The 14,008-nt window shown below is 41.6% G+C and overlaps 1 protein-coding gene across 5 annotated transcripts in view; it reads left to right on the top strand.

Moving 5' to 3' along the window:
* The window catches only part of GMEB1 (glucocorticoid modulatory element binding protein 1), a 30,336-nt gene extending 21,705 nt beyond the window's left edge, over positions 1-8,631 (top strand). For 3 of the 5 annotated variants that reach the window (XM_080655788.1, XM_080655786.1, XM_080655787.1), the window contains exons 7-10: positions 391-522; positions 1,978-2,115; positions 3,103-3,225; positions 6,309-8,629. In XM_080655788.1, coding sequence (XP_080511914.1) covers positions 391-522; positions 1,978-2,115; positions 3,103-3,225; positions 6,309-7,009 — 1,094 coding nt within the window. In that variant the 3' untranslated portion in view covers positions 7,010-8,629. Of the gene's footprint in view, positions 1-390; positions 523-1,977; positions 2,116-3,102; positions 3,226-6,308 lie in introns of all 5 variants that reach the window. The other 2 variants (XM_080655790.1, XM_080655789.1) reach the window with 1 other exon arrangement.
* Positions 8,632-14,008: the final 5,377 nt, after the last annotated feature.

Here is a 14,008-nt window from a genome sequence, read left to right on the forward strand (position 1 = left end):
AGGGCCAAAAGAGCTGCATGTGGCTTGCGAGCCGCAGTTTGCCGACCACAGGCCCTTGACCATAATCAAACCTGGGACCCTTCAGTCCGTCAACACTCTATCCACTGAGCCAAGCCAGTTAGGGTTGTTATCCTTCACTTTCTATTCAGAGTAAGAAGAAAACATTTTCTTTGCAAGGCAGATTTATTTTAGAAAAATCCAATATTTTTTCCTGGCTTTCCTACCGTTTTAGGTTTTTTTTTTCTTTTTTCTAGGATTCTAGTTTTTAATATAGGGATCTGAAGGCAAAAAGCTAAATATTAAAATAACAGGGCTTTGAGTATGAGATGGAAGATAGCTATGACTTTTTCATAAAATTTACTGACCTTATCTCTAATGGACTGTTTTTAGGTAACATCACACAGATTGCCATCTCAGAAGAGAGCATGGAAGAAGCAGGGTTAGAATGGAACTCGGCTCTCACTGCTGCTGTCACCATGGCCACAGAAGAAGGAGTGAAGAAAGACTCTGAGGAAATTTCAGGTAATTTTCTATGGGGCTCAGATATCTTACAATTTTGTGACCTTATCATCATTATGATTATGGATGCAGGAGGCCTTTTAATTATTTTTGCCGGTTTGTCTCATGCATATTACTATTAATTATAGCTGCAAACCTCTTACTTTAATCAATGCAACATCCCTGCAGTCACATTTTTCACATGAAAATTGAGATTCAGAAAGGTTCAGAAACTTGCCTAATATCAGTAACACAACCAATAAGTATCAGAGCTGAGTTCAGCTGAGTTTGACTGTAGTCCATGCTTTTCATCCTATCAAACTACCTCCAACTTTGGTATACTTCTTAGATAAACCAAGCTGCAAGATGTTAGAAGAAAAAAGTAGGTAGCAGGTGGTTTAGAAGATGTTGATTAATGATTCACATAGAGGGGATCAGCAGAGGCTTCACATCCTCCTCCATTTATTTATTCATTTAACAAATATTTATTGCTGCTTATCTATATATATAAAATCCTAAGCGACCAGCCGGTAGCTATGAGGCACACTGACCACTTGAGGGCAGGCGCTCAATGCAGGAGCTGCCAAGCGACAGCAACTTTGCAGAGTCCCAGGGGCCCCTAGGGGGATGGCAGAGAGCTGGTTCAGCCTGATCCCCCACAGGCCAGGCTGAGGGACTCCACCTGTGCACAAATCCGTGCACCGGGCCTCTAGTTTTTATTTATTTATAAATATTTTTATTGATTTCAGAGAGGAAGGGAGAGGGAGATAGAGATAGAAACATCAATGATGAGAGAGAATCGTTGATGGGCTGCCTCCTGCATGCCCCCTACTGGGGACCAAGCCTACAACCCAAGCATGTGCCCTTGACCAGAATTGAACCCAGGACCCTTCAGTCCACAGGCTGATGCTCTATCCACTGAGCCAAACCAGCTAGGGCTTGCTACTTATTTTTAGTTAGTACTATTGCTAGATGCTAGACAGGTGAATGAAAAGACATAGCCTGTGACTTCAGGGAGCTTATAATACCACCTATTCAACTGTTTTACTTTTTTTTTTTTAAGTATATGATTAGAGTGAATATATCTATTTTATTTTAGTATGCCTTTAATATCTTTATTATTTAACTTTTAAATTTAAAATATCTAATTTTAAATTAAATTATTTAAATAAATAATATTTAATATAACATATTTATTAGAGGAACATACCTATTCCTTGTAGCCAGAGCCATGACAAATTGAGGGCATGACAAAATGAGGCAATTATCCCAAGTCCCTAGTTTGCTAAAGAGGCCAAATAATTAGTTACCAACTTAGAGAGGCAGCTAATATTCCAAAAGGTTTTTCCCTTTTCCCAGAAGTGGCCCAAAAAGGAATCCTTTTGAATTGAAATAATTTTTAATTTAATACATTGTAGAAATGTGCCTAATATATGTAGCATCCCTTGTTTACCATCTTTCTTATTCCTCTTGTAACAGAGGACACTTTGATGTTCTGGAAAGGAATAGCTGATGTAGGGCTGATGGAAGAGGTTGTATGCAACATACAGAAGGAAATAGAGGAGCTACTCAGGGGGGTTCAGCAGCGGCTCATCCAGGCTCCCTTCCAGGTCACAGGTAAGTGCATTAATCCTAACAGTATCTAGTCATCCTGTTGGCCTCATGAAAACACGGATGTATAGGTATTATCCCAATTTTAGAGACTAGGTAACTAAGGCTCACAGAAGTTACTTGTCTAAAGATCATAACTGGGTGTGTGTGTGTGTTAATACTCAACTGAGGATATTTTTTCCATTGATTTTTTTTGAGAGAGTGGGAGGGAGGGAGGGAGGGGAAGAGAGAAACATTGATGTGAAGAGATACATTGATAGATTACCTCCCACACGCAGCCCAACCAGGGCCAGGGATCGAACCTACAACCAAGGTATGTGTCCTTGACTAGGAATCAAACCCATAACGCTTTAGTGCATGGGCTGATGCTCTAACCACGGAGAACACTGGCCAGGGCCATAACTGTTTTTTTGTTTTGTTTTTTTTTAAATCCTCACCCGAGGTATTTTTTCCATTGATTTCTAGAGAGATTAGAAGGGTGAGAGGAGGCGGGGAAAGAGAGAGAGAGAGAGAAACATCAATGTGAGAGAAATACATCAATTGGTTGCCTCCTGCACGAGCCCCTCCTGTGGCTGGGGAACCTGCAACTGAGATAAGTGACCTTGACCGGGAATAGAACCTGAGACCCTTTGGTGCATGGGCTGACACTTTAACCACTGAACAACCCAGCCAGGGTTTAGCTGGGTTTTGAACTCAGGTCTGGCCATGCTTTTTCCATAGGTAATTTTTGCCATTATCAATGTGCCAAAAAGTAGTTCTCTCAATTCTCTCATATATATTAATATAGATATTAATTATAGACATGTCAATAGTATATTAATATAGATATAACAAATCAAAATTAGTTATACATGTGATATATCTTTGTTAAAATTGTTTATTCAACTAGTCCCATCATTTTCGGATTGTTTCATATTTGTAAACAGCACAAGAGGGAGTTGGTGGAAAACCTTTCTGTTTTAAATCGACAGGCATGTCTTTTCTTCTATATAGATGCTGCCGTTCTCAACAATGTGGCACACACATTTGGCCTAATGGACACAGTTAAGAAGGTTTTGGACAACAGAAGGAACCAAATAGAGCAAGGAGAAGAGCAGTTTCTCTATACTCTGACAGGTATGTATAATTTATCTCTCTTTTTAGGTGATAAACTAATATCCTTTGAGTCTTGCCATTTCTTTCTTTTTTTTAATATATTATTTATTGATTTCATGCCGGCCAGGCAAGTCTTGCCATTCCTTTGTTGAAATTTGTTGGGACTGGCATGGTTCTTTCTTTGCTTCTTTTTCTTTTTAATATATTTTTATTGATTTCAGAGAGAAGAAGGGAGAAGGAGAGAGATAGAAATATCAATGATGAGAATCATTGATCAACTCTTCCTGCACATCCCCTACTGGGGATTGAGCCTGAAACCTGGGCATGCGCTTTGCCTGGGCATGAACTTACCTGGTTCAAAGGTCAATGCTCAACCATTGAGCCACACTGGCCAGGCCTTTCTTTGCTTCTTTCCCCTACCCCCCACCCTCAACTCCCTCTTTCTCTTTCTTTTTGTTTCTTTTAATTCACATAGTATCATGTTTGCTTTTGCTTTATATATAGACCCAGGTGGGGTGAAGTAGTGGGAAGCAGAGAAGGCACAAAAGAAAAGAGAAAGGAGCCAGTATCACAGTACTCCTTCTATATCTTTTGGAGAATTAGGATGTCTGCAAGAATGCTCCATTAATCCAGTAATATTGGTGGCAGAAGAAACTGGCTTTTGTCTTTTTTACGTTATTATTACCAAATCTTTTGACAGATCCACATTTAGCATATTTTCCATTATTTGTGGTAATAAATGATGGGCACATGAATAATTTAACTCTTTTTACTAAGTACTTACCTTGTGCTGGTCTTCAAACTAGGTTTTAGAAATATAATGTTGAATATTGAGGGCCTTCAAGGAACTCAAGGGAAAGCAGACATAGAAATAAGTGCAAAAAGTAATCTGTTTTATGACAGCGGCTTATAGCAGGTATGATGGAAGAACAAAGGGAGTTATCACTTATAACTGGAAGGAATTAAGAGAGGCTTTTGAAGGAGGTAAAGCAGGTGAAGGATATAAAATGAGTCAGGAGGATCATCAGCCTTTGAATGATGTAGAACATATTGTAGTCAATTATAAAGCCCAAAGACTTTTGAACGGTCATTTGCTAAGAGAAGAACAATTTAGGTTGCTCTAAAGTTATTTTTATACCTAGTTTATGTAGATAGATAGATAGATAGATAGATAGATAGATAGATAGACAGATATAGATATATATTTTTTAAATACATGTTTATGGATTTCAGAGAGGACGGTAGAGGGAAAGATAGAAACATCAATGATGAGAGAGAATCATTGATTGGCTGCCACCTCTTGCACACCCCCACTGGGGATTGAGTCCACAACCTGGGCATGTGCCCCGACCAGGAATTGACCCGGGACCTCCTGGTTCATAGGTCGGTGCTCAACCACTGAATCACACTGGCCAGGCCTGAAACTTTTATTTTTGAGGGTTTTTTTCCAACTACTTCCCAGGATTAAGCTTGAGATTACAGTATTGATAATTTTTTTATGGATTTCTTTGAATTATTGTCAAATTTCCAAGAAGATTATGCCAATTTATGCCAGCAGTTTGAACTCACCAACATTGGACATTGTTATTATAGTAGTCCCTGATTTAGCTTTTTAAAAATTACAGAATTTATTTTTATCTTGTTTAGGTTCACATTTCTTTGATTACTACTGAAGATGGAAAAAATGCAGTATATCGTAACTTTAAAAAGCAGTATTTTAAAATCTGTGAACATGTTCTTGATCCCTACCTACTCCTTTTATTCCAAGCAAGTAATTAACCAGCTCTTGGTGTTCCATAGGAAACAAAGTGCTCTAAAGGGTAACTGATTATTTATTGCTTGTTTATCAGGTACTAAGTAATAGGGAATTTCTGGTGTAGAGCCAGACTCACCAGGGGTCACCAACGTTGAATTGGACACATGGAGAGAGAGAGAGTGACAGGTATATTGTGGTGGAAAAGCCACCAAGTTGGCCATCAGAGGCTTTTGTCCCAGGTTCTGTGACCTTAAGTCAGTCACTTTGGCACTTTAAGACCTCCTCAGTTTTGTATTTCTTAGAAACTTCCTCTGTAACTTTCTCCAGACTTCTCTGGGGGCTAATAGTAGACTAAGGCCATTTGGGTCACCAGGTGATCCTGCCTTGAAGGACAGCTTGGGAATCACTGTGTTCTAGAGAGGCCATTGTAGGTCCATTGCAGTTCCAAAGGGATTGTGAAGATATTTCTTATTTTCATCTGTAGTTTGAGGCAGGGCATATCTTTTTTATTTTTATTTTTTATTGATTTTTTACAGAGAGGAAGGGAGAGAGGGATAGAGAGTCAGAAACATCGATGAGAGAGAAACATCGATCAGCCGCCTCCCACACACCCCCCACCGGGGATGTGCCCGCAACCAAGGCACATGCCCCTGACCTGAACCAAACCCGGGACCCCTCAGTGCGCAGGCCGATGCTCCATCCACTGAGCCAAACCGGCCAGGGCGAGGCAGGGCATATCTTAGCTTCTAATCTAGACCAACTGGAGGTTGCTTTGGTTTGCATTTTGGTGACAGGCGACAAAATGCCACAGGAGCTTCTAGAGTTGAGCTACAGTAGGATGACAGCCTGAAAAGATCCTGGATTATTGCCCTGCCTATAATCATACAAGGAAATGTTGTTATAGAAGGGATTTAACAAATCATCTAGTTTCTTCTTAAAAACAATGAAGCAAAAAATAATAATAATTTGCCAAAACCGGTTTGGCTCAGTGGATAGAGCGTCAGCCTGCGGACTGAAGGGTCCCAGGTTCGATTCCGGTCAAGGGCACGTAACTTGGTTGCGGGCACATCCCCAGTGGGAGGTGTGCAAGAGGCAGCTGATCGATGTTTCTCTCTCATCGATGTTTCTAGCTCTCTATCCCTCTTCCTTCCTCTCTGTAAAAAATCAATAAAATATATTTTAAAAAAATAAAAAATAAAAAATAATAATAATAATTAAAAAATAATAAAAACAATGAAGTGGCTTTCTTGAGGCTACAGAGTGGCAAGACCCCAGGTCCCCTTACTCCCATTTTACTGTTCCCAAGATTATAATTCCATCCACACAAAGTCTATCTTTTTTTCCATAGACTTGGAACGCCAGTTGGAAGAGCAGAAGAAACAAGCTCAGGATCAGAGGCTGAAATCACAGACAGTTCAAAATGTGGTATTGATGCCTGTGAGCACTCCTAAGCCTCCAAAAAGGCCTCGACTCCAGCGGCCAGCCTCCACCACCGTCCTGAGCCCATCTCCTCCTGTCCAGCAGCCTCAGTTCACAGTCATCTCACCCATCACAATCACCCCAGTGGGTCAGTCATTTTCCATGGGCAATCTTCCAGTGGCCACCCTCAGCCAGGGCTCCAGTCCTGTGACTGTCCACACACTGCCTTCTGGCCCTCAGCTCTTCCGCTATGCCACAGTGGTTTCCTCTGCCAAGAGCAGCTCACCAGACACAGTGACCATCCACCCTTCATCTAGCTTGGCGCTGCTAAGCTCTACTGCCATGCAGGATGGGAATACCCTGGGCAACATGACCACTATGGTGAGCCCTGTGGAGTTGGTGGCCATGGAGTCTGGCCTGACCTCAGCAATCCAGGCTGTTGAAAGCACCTCAGAGGATGGGCAGACCATCATTGAGATTGACCCAGCCCCAGACCCAGAGGCTGAGGATACTGAGGGCAAAGCAGTCATTTTGGAGACAGAACTTAGGACTGAGGAGAAAGTTGTGGCTGAGATGGAAGAACATCAGCATCAAGTCCACAATGTGGAGATTGTGGTCTTAGAGGATTAACTGGGGATATTGGGGCCAGGAAATACGTTTTGGTTTGAAATTTTAATTATTTGTTTACTTTTATCATTGTCCCACTCATTTCCATATAGGATCCTTTTTTTAAAAGAAAAACAAATCTCATTGATATAACTGAATATGTTGGTCCCTCCCACCCCCTCATTGAAAAAATGGACAAAACAAGCTGTCTTTCCAGAAGTTGAGAGTAGGTTACTCAATGTCCTCATCCTCTTACACCAAGAAAGTTATTTCTTTTAGGGGAGGCATCAAGATAACCAGAAACCTATTCCAAAAGCGCTTTCCAGGCTAATCTATCTGTGTACGCATGTGGTTTTATTTTCTTAAAGATGCATTGACCAAACTGTAGAACACAGACCTGATACTGGAAGGCACCCACTCACACATGGATGCAGAAGGAAATTTATTTTGTATCCTGGAATGGGCCCTTAGAGGCCAGTGCAAAACTCTGAAAGGAAGTTGAACTCTGCTTGGAGGGGGAACTCTGTTGCTTGGAGCAGCAGTTTAAAAAGGGAAGTGCTTTGGCCAGGATGGGGCAAAGAAATTATCTTATTTCCAGAAGTGCAACTGATGCCTCTTTGTATCTCTGAGGGTTACCACTATAGGTGCCATTTTGAGGAGAGGCCAGTGATAAGTGGAAGGTACGTTGGCATGGAGCAAGTAGCATCAGGAGAAATAGAAATCCAGGGATGTCACAGCTGTGCTTTGGTACTCAAGCCCACCTTGCCCCCAACTTTGTCAAAGCACTTACCTTTCTAAACTAGGATCAGTCCGTTAATCTCTGAACTGTGTGATATGGTGTAAATTGCTCTGGTTCTTGGACTGTGACTGTTGTGGGGGTGAGGCTCCAAGCCCATCATTTTTATTGCATGACTCCAGGAGCAGAGGAATTCTTCATCCAGACCAGCTGCCGTTTTTGGTGGGGCCCCCTTTTGGCTTTGGAACCAAAAGCAGCCACTCATTTGGTGCTTCCTCTTGTTCTACCCTCTATCCCTTAACTGTTAATGGCATCTGTCTCCTGGATCCCATGCTCTTCAGCTTTTTAGCTGATTTGGAGAACAGTGACAGGTGCCTGCCTTCATCCCCTTTTAGAGTCATTTATACCACAGATCTTTCTGTGAGATTGAGCCTATAAAAAAAGCCTTAGGCTTGGCAGGAAGACTCAACACCCCTAGCCTATCCTGAGGCACTGAGTGGATGTCTCCTACTGAGCGAGCTGGACTCCCTGGGAAAGAAGCATTGTCTGCAACATTATATTATAGGAAATGTACCAGAAATGTCAATAATAATGTCTTTGGGGGGTGTGTGTCTTGTTTTCTTTCTTTTTTTTTTATGGTTTTTTTTTTTTTTTTTTTTTTTTTTTTTTTTTTGTATATTTAGAGCTGGGCCATTTTCTGTGCTTTGATTACTTCTCTTTGGCCATCTTCAGTGTTTGGGGCAAGAATGGACCCTGGTTTTTATTTCTTTTGGTTTCACTGTTTACTGTATTAGGAGAAATATAAACTGGAGGCAATTTAAAGGAAAAATAGGTTAAAAAAAGATAGCACACACCTGAGGAGTGGGAGGGTTTTGTGTTTTTTTTTTTAAATTAAAAACAAAACTTTGACATATAGTTACTTTTTTTTTTTTTTTAAAGAAGGCACCCACTTGAAGCCATGTTTCTTCCAGCAGATGTTGAAAACCCTGTTGTCAAACAAGTGGAAACAGTTCTGCTACCCTTCAGAAGGATGTATATAGCTGGAGAAGCCCTTTAACTTAGGAGGGTCAATCATAAAAGCCTTAAGGGTGAGATTTCTGAACCCCATACAGTTGTAGTTTTCAACTTTAAAATTGGGGTTGTGTTTTTCTTTTCAAGATATTTAATAGATGTAGCAATCAGCTTAGAACAAGCCTTTGGCCCTTTATATATCTTTAGTGAGGAAAGTGGCTTTTTTTTCTTGCTTCTTTAGGTTTCCTGTTAGTACATAAACACAACCAATATTTCTGTTTAAGGCTAAAACTGCTACTTGAACCTAGAAAGGCATATCATCCCTATTGTGGTTTTTAGGGACATTTTTCTCTTTCCCAGAGACAGGAGTCCCATTCAGGACAGAGGAGGAGCCCCAGAGAACACCTATACACTAGTTCAGGTTCCTTTCTTCCCTCCATCAGAGCTGTTGGTAGTGTTGTAAAGTAGTGTGAACATTATGCTTCCAAAGTCAAGAGATTTCCTGCTAACAGAGCCTGTTTACTTTTACTTTCTGAATATTCCAGCTAATGGAAATACATGAGCTTTGTTGTTTTCCTGGTCTTCCAATAGCCTGTCATTATTGCTAGATGCTATAGCACCCATTGTTGAGTGGGAGTTCCCTAACAGCCCTGGTCTAGATGATCTCTTACGGGGTGAGATTTATGCAAGCCATTGGTCTGTGCACAGGCATTTTCAATGAATCATTCCTCGGGCTGACTTTGCAGTAGCCATCTATCTTTCTGTTCATTCATTCAATAAACATTTATAAGTATGATCTATGTGCCAGGCTTTGTGCTAGGCACTGGCAGTACAGAGGTGGAAACACAGTCAGTCTGTGCATTCAAGGAATTCATACTCCAGAGATTGTCTGGAATTATATTTCAATATAATTGGTTTCCTTTGTAATCCTATGTATTTTATTTCATTCATTGAAAAGCATTATTATGAGAATTGATCCATAGGTTTCAGCAGACCACCACAGGCAGAAAGAGGTTAAGTCCTCTAGTGAGATACTGAAACATCATCTTTTAAAATTATATATATATATATTAATTGATTTCAGCGAGGAAGGGAGAGGGAGAAAGAGATAGAAACATCAGTGATGAGAGAGAATCATTGATTGCCTCCTGCATGCCCTCTACTGGGGACTGAGCCCACATGTGCCCTGACTGGGAATCTAACTGTGATCTGGTTCACAGGTTGAAGCTCAACCACTGATCTTATTGGAGTAAGTACAGTGATAAAGTTCTTGGCTGGGAGCTGAGAAAACAAAGGATCAAGTACCTAACCCAGTTTGGGGGCAGGGGTCGGCAAATATGGGATACTTTTCTGTTGGTGTGACCTTAAGCTAATTTAGGAAAGACCATTTTCAGCCACTTGTGTTCTTTTTGTACTCCATTTTCAAGTAGTTGGGTTTATTTATACAAGAGAAAAACAACCCTTAGTCTTTTGCTGCTTTTGCCTCCAGAGCCAGGCTGAGTCAACAGCATGGGATGTTTCTCCCAAGAGTACCCTACTGGAGAAAACCAAGTCATGTGTCAGCTTCTCCAAGTTTCCATCAGATGAATCCAGTGCAAGACTGGAATTTAGCTGGTGGAAGGTAAATGCCCCAAACCTTCCTGTCATGTGGTTTCTACAAAGGCCTCAGAGTCAACTGTACAACTGTCTCACCTTGGCCATGTCCCTATTTGGCCCCGACTTTATTCTCTTCTCCGTTTCAGGCTCCTTCCCTTTCCCCCACTGCCACAAAACAAAAACCACTCCCAGTTATTTTGAAATAAAAATGGACAATAGACTTGAGTACTCAGGATTCAAAGTCACTTCACTGAAGTTTCTTTTACATGTCTGTCCACATTAGAGAGGAAGAACCAATGTTAATCCAAATACCTTGGAAATTAATATTCAGTTTAGGTGGTATGATGCTCTTTAGAGCTGGCATTTATCCCATTTTCGTAAAATGCACTAAAGGTAAGTTTGTATAGTAGGAAGTATAGGTATTGGTAACATTTTATTATAAAAATAGTACTAGTAAAATCAAGTATGAAATATGGGATTACTAGTTCATTGAGTTATAATGGGTCCAGGTCAAGAAGGTAGGAAGGATAAAGAAAAGGTGGCATTCTGAAAATATGCATGAGCGTGGGGCTCACTTTGGGCAGTACTCCTGCGGAAATAGTCCTTTCTGAGAAAAAATTCAGATATTAGACTAGCCCCTGCATTTTCAGATAACTTACCTAGTACAGTTCCCTCACACTTAGGATACCTCCTCCCTGGGAAATTCTTGTGTAGTCTGTAAAGTAATTCAGTAATCACTGAGATTGTTGCACTAGGCAAGGGACCTTATGGGATCAGTTCTGCTAGATTTGGACTCTCTTTGCCCCTGGAATTTATTTTCTAAGCTCTAACTGAGTCCTTTCCAGGTTTCCTTCTCAATTCTGGAACACCTTTTTTCCTGAGCTATCCAATTTGACTTCCTCTGGAAGGTTCAACTTTCCTCTAACTTCCTTATCCATACTATTTCCCTAACCAAATTACATTTGGTTCCCAAATTCTGCCATGTTAGTAATTTTCAACTGGGGAAAATTATTTCTCAAGGCACCCCCAGGACTCAAACTGAGCATACATCCAAAGACTGCTGTTTTCACTACCTAAAACAGCCTTCCTAACTCTATTGAATTGAAATACCTTTGGGAAGTGCTAATGCACTGACTATGGCTAAGTCCCCCAGCACACACAGATTCTAAGACCTATTTTTTATATATGCTTGGTTTTCTACCTATGGTCGGTGACTCAGGCTAAAACACGCCTATTTCCTGGATAACTCTTTAAGCCAAGTATGATTCCTACTACCTCTTCACAACTACCAGAAATTTCTACTCTTATGAGCCTCTCAGCTTAAAGACATCGGGTGCCTTTTCAACCTGAAGTAGACCAGACCCTACCTTGAAATTGACTCTGGGTTCTCCTGCGTGTGTGGTTTCCAATTCTCTATCTTTACTGGTAGTTATGGCTTGTAATGTGTGTATGTGTATTTATTTTTCTAGTTAGAGGATAAGAATGTACAATAGTATTGGATCACATATAAGGGTAAGTGTGAGGCTGGTTAATGACCCAAAAGATAAAGTTCCTCATTGGGCTTTGTAGGAGCTTCTCTAAGGAAAGCATACACAGAAGGGTATACCTGCATTTCAAAATATTTTTTGTTTTGTTTTTTTGGGGGTAATTTCTTTGATGTTTTCTCTAAAGAAATTGTGTATTACAGAGCAGACTAGAATTCCACAGTCCTGATTCAGCCTGAAGACTTTGGCCCATGTTTTTATTTGTTTTAACTTTTTATTGAAGTATAAATACAAATAGGGAAGTCACAATTCACTGCACAATTTGATAAATTTAACAGACTGAACACACCCATGATCAAGAAAAAAATTTCCAGATCAAGAAAAAAATTTTACTAGCACCTCACCCAGCCAGGGTAACCACTATGCCATAGCTCTAACACCATAGCTTTTTACCTGTTTCTGAACCCTTGTGACTGGCTTTTTCCCCACTCAACATTATATTGTGAGATTCACCCATAATGTGTAAAAACTGTAGTTGGTTCCTCCTCATTGCTGTGTAGAAACTGTTACTATGCCACAGCTGATCCATTCTAATGATGGGATCTTGGGTAGTTTCCAGTTAGGGGCTGCTATAAATAATGCCTCTGAACATTCTTGCATGTCTTTTGATGAACATTTATATATGCATTTATGCCTATACATTTTCAAAAGTTAAGGCAATTCACATGGAAAAATACAAGATACAGTTTAAAAAAATAGAAGATCTGATAACACTGGTTCACATTTCCTCATAGCAACACTTGACTGGAACTGAGGCCTATCTTAGGTGGGGCATAGCTTCTTTACAGATCCTGTCGCTTCGTATTAGGTATTACAAACCTAGACCTACTTATTTTGGTAGCTTTATTATTTTTTAATTTAATAATCTGTTAGTATACTCTTCCCTAGATAACTACAAAGCTTATTTTCTCACTTCAAGTCTGTTCATGTTACCTTATCAGAGAGGACTTCCCTGACAATCCACATTATAAAAAATGGCAACTTTTCTCCACACTAAGCTTCCTATTTTCCTTTACCCTGCTTTATTTTTCTCCATTTTACTTATCACCTGACATTTATTTTTTTCTCCCCCAACTAGAATGGAAGTTCCATGAGAGCAGAGACCTTTCTTAGCTCTTAGTCACTACCATTTCTACAGCCTCTGGAACAATGCCTGGCATGTAGTAGAGCTTGATAGATACTTGATGCAATCTATCCTATCTAATAAAGAGGGAATATGCTAATTTACTCTCATGCCATCACAAAGATGGCAGTGCCCACAGCCAATAAGGAGGGAGTATGCTAATTGACTGCCCCGCCCTCAAAAGATGTTGGCACCCACAGCGCCCAGCCTTGCTGCGCACCTGCCTCTGGAGTCCCCCAGTCCCCTCTGCCCCCCAGGGCCGGCCCAAGGCACAGGTAACCAGGGCCAGCCGAGGCTTGCACTGCTGGCAGTGGCAGCAGCAGAGGTGTGATGGGGGCATCGCCTTCTCCTGGTTGCCAGGTCACCTCCCGCCCCTGAGGGCTCCAGGACTGTGAGAGGGGGCAGGCTGGGCTGAGGGACCTCCCCGTCCAGTGCATGAATTTTCATGCACCGGGCCTATATATATATATATATATATATATATATATATATATACATACACACACATACACATACTAGAGGCCCGGTGCATGAAATTCGTGCATGGGGGGGGTGTCCCTCAGCCCAGCCTGCACCCTCTCCAATCTGGGACCCCTCGAGGGATGTCCGACTGCCCGTTTAGGCCCAATCCTACTGGAATCGGGCCTAAATGGGCAGTCAGACATCCCTCTCACAATCCAGGACTGCTGGCTCCCAACTGCTCACCTGCCTGCCTTCCTGATTGACCCTAACCTCTTCTGCCTGCCAGCCTGATCATCCCTTAACCACTCCCCTGCCAGCCTGATTGATGCCTAACTGCTCCCCTGCCAGCCTGATTGCCCCTAACTGCCCTCCCCTGCAGACCTGGTCACCCCCAACTGCCCTTCCCTGCAGGCCCAGTCGCCCCCAACTTCCCTCCTCTGCCAGCCTGGTCACCCCTAACTGCCCTCCCCTGCAGGCTTGATCGCCCCAACTGCCCTCCCTTGTAGGCCTGGTCCCTCCCAACTGCCCTCCCCTGCTGGCCATCTTGTGGC

This window comes from Plecotus auritus, assembly GCF_963455305.1.
Source record: "Plecotus auritus genome assembly, chromosome: 2".
NCBI classification, from domain to species: domain Eukaryota; kingdom Metazoa; phylum Chordata; class Mammalia; order Chiroptera; family Vespertilionidae; genus Plecotus; species Plecotus auritus.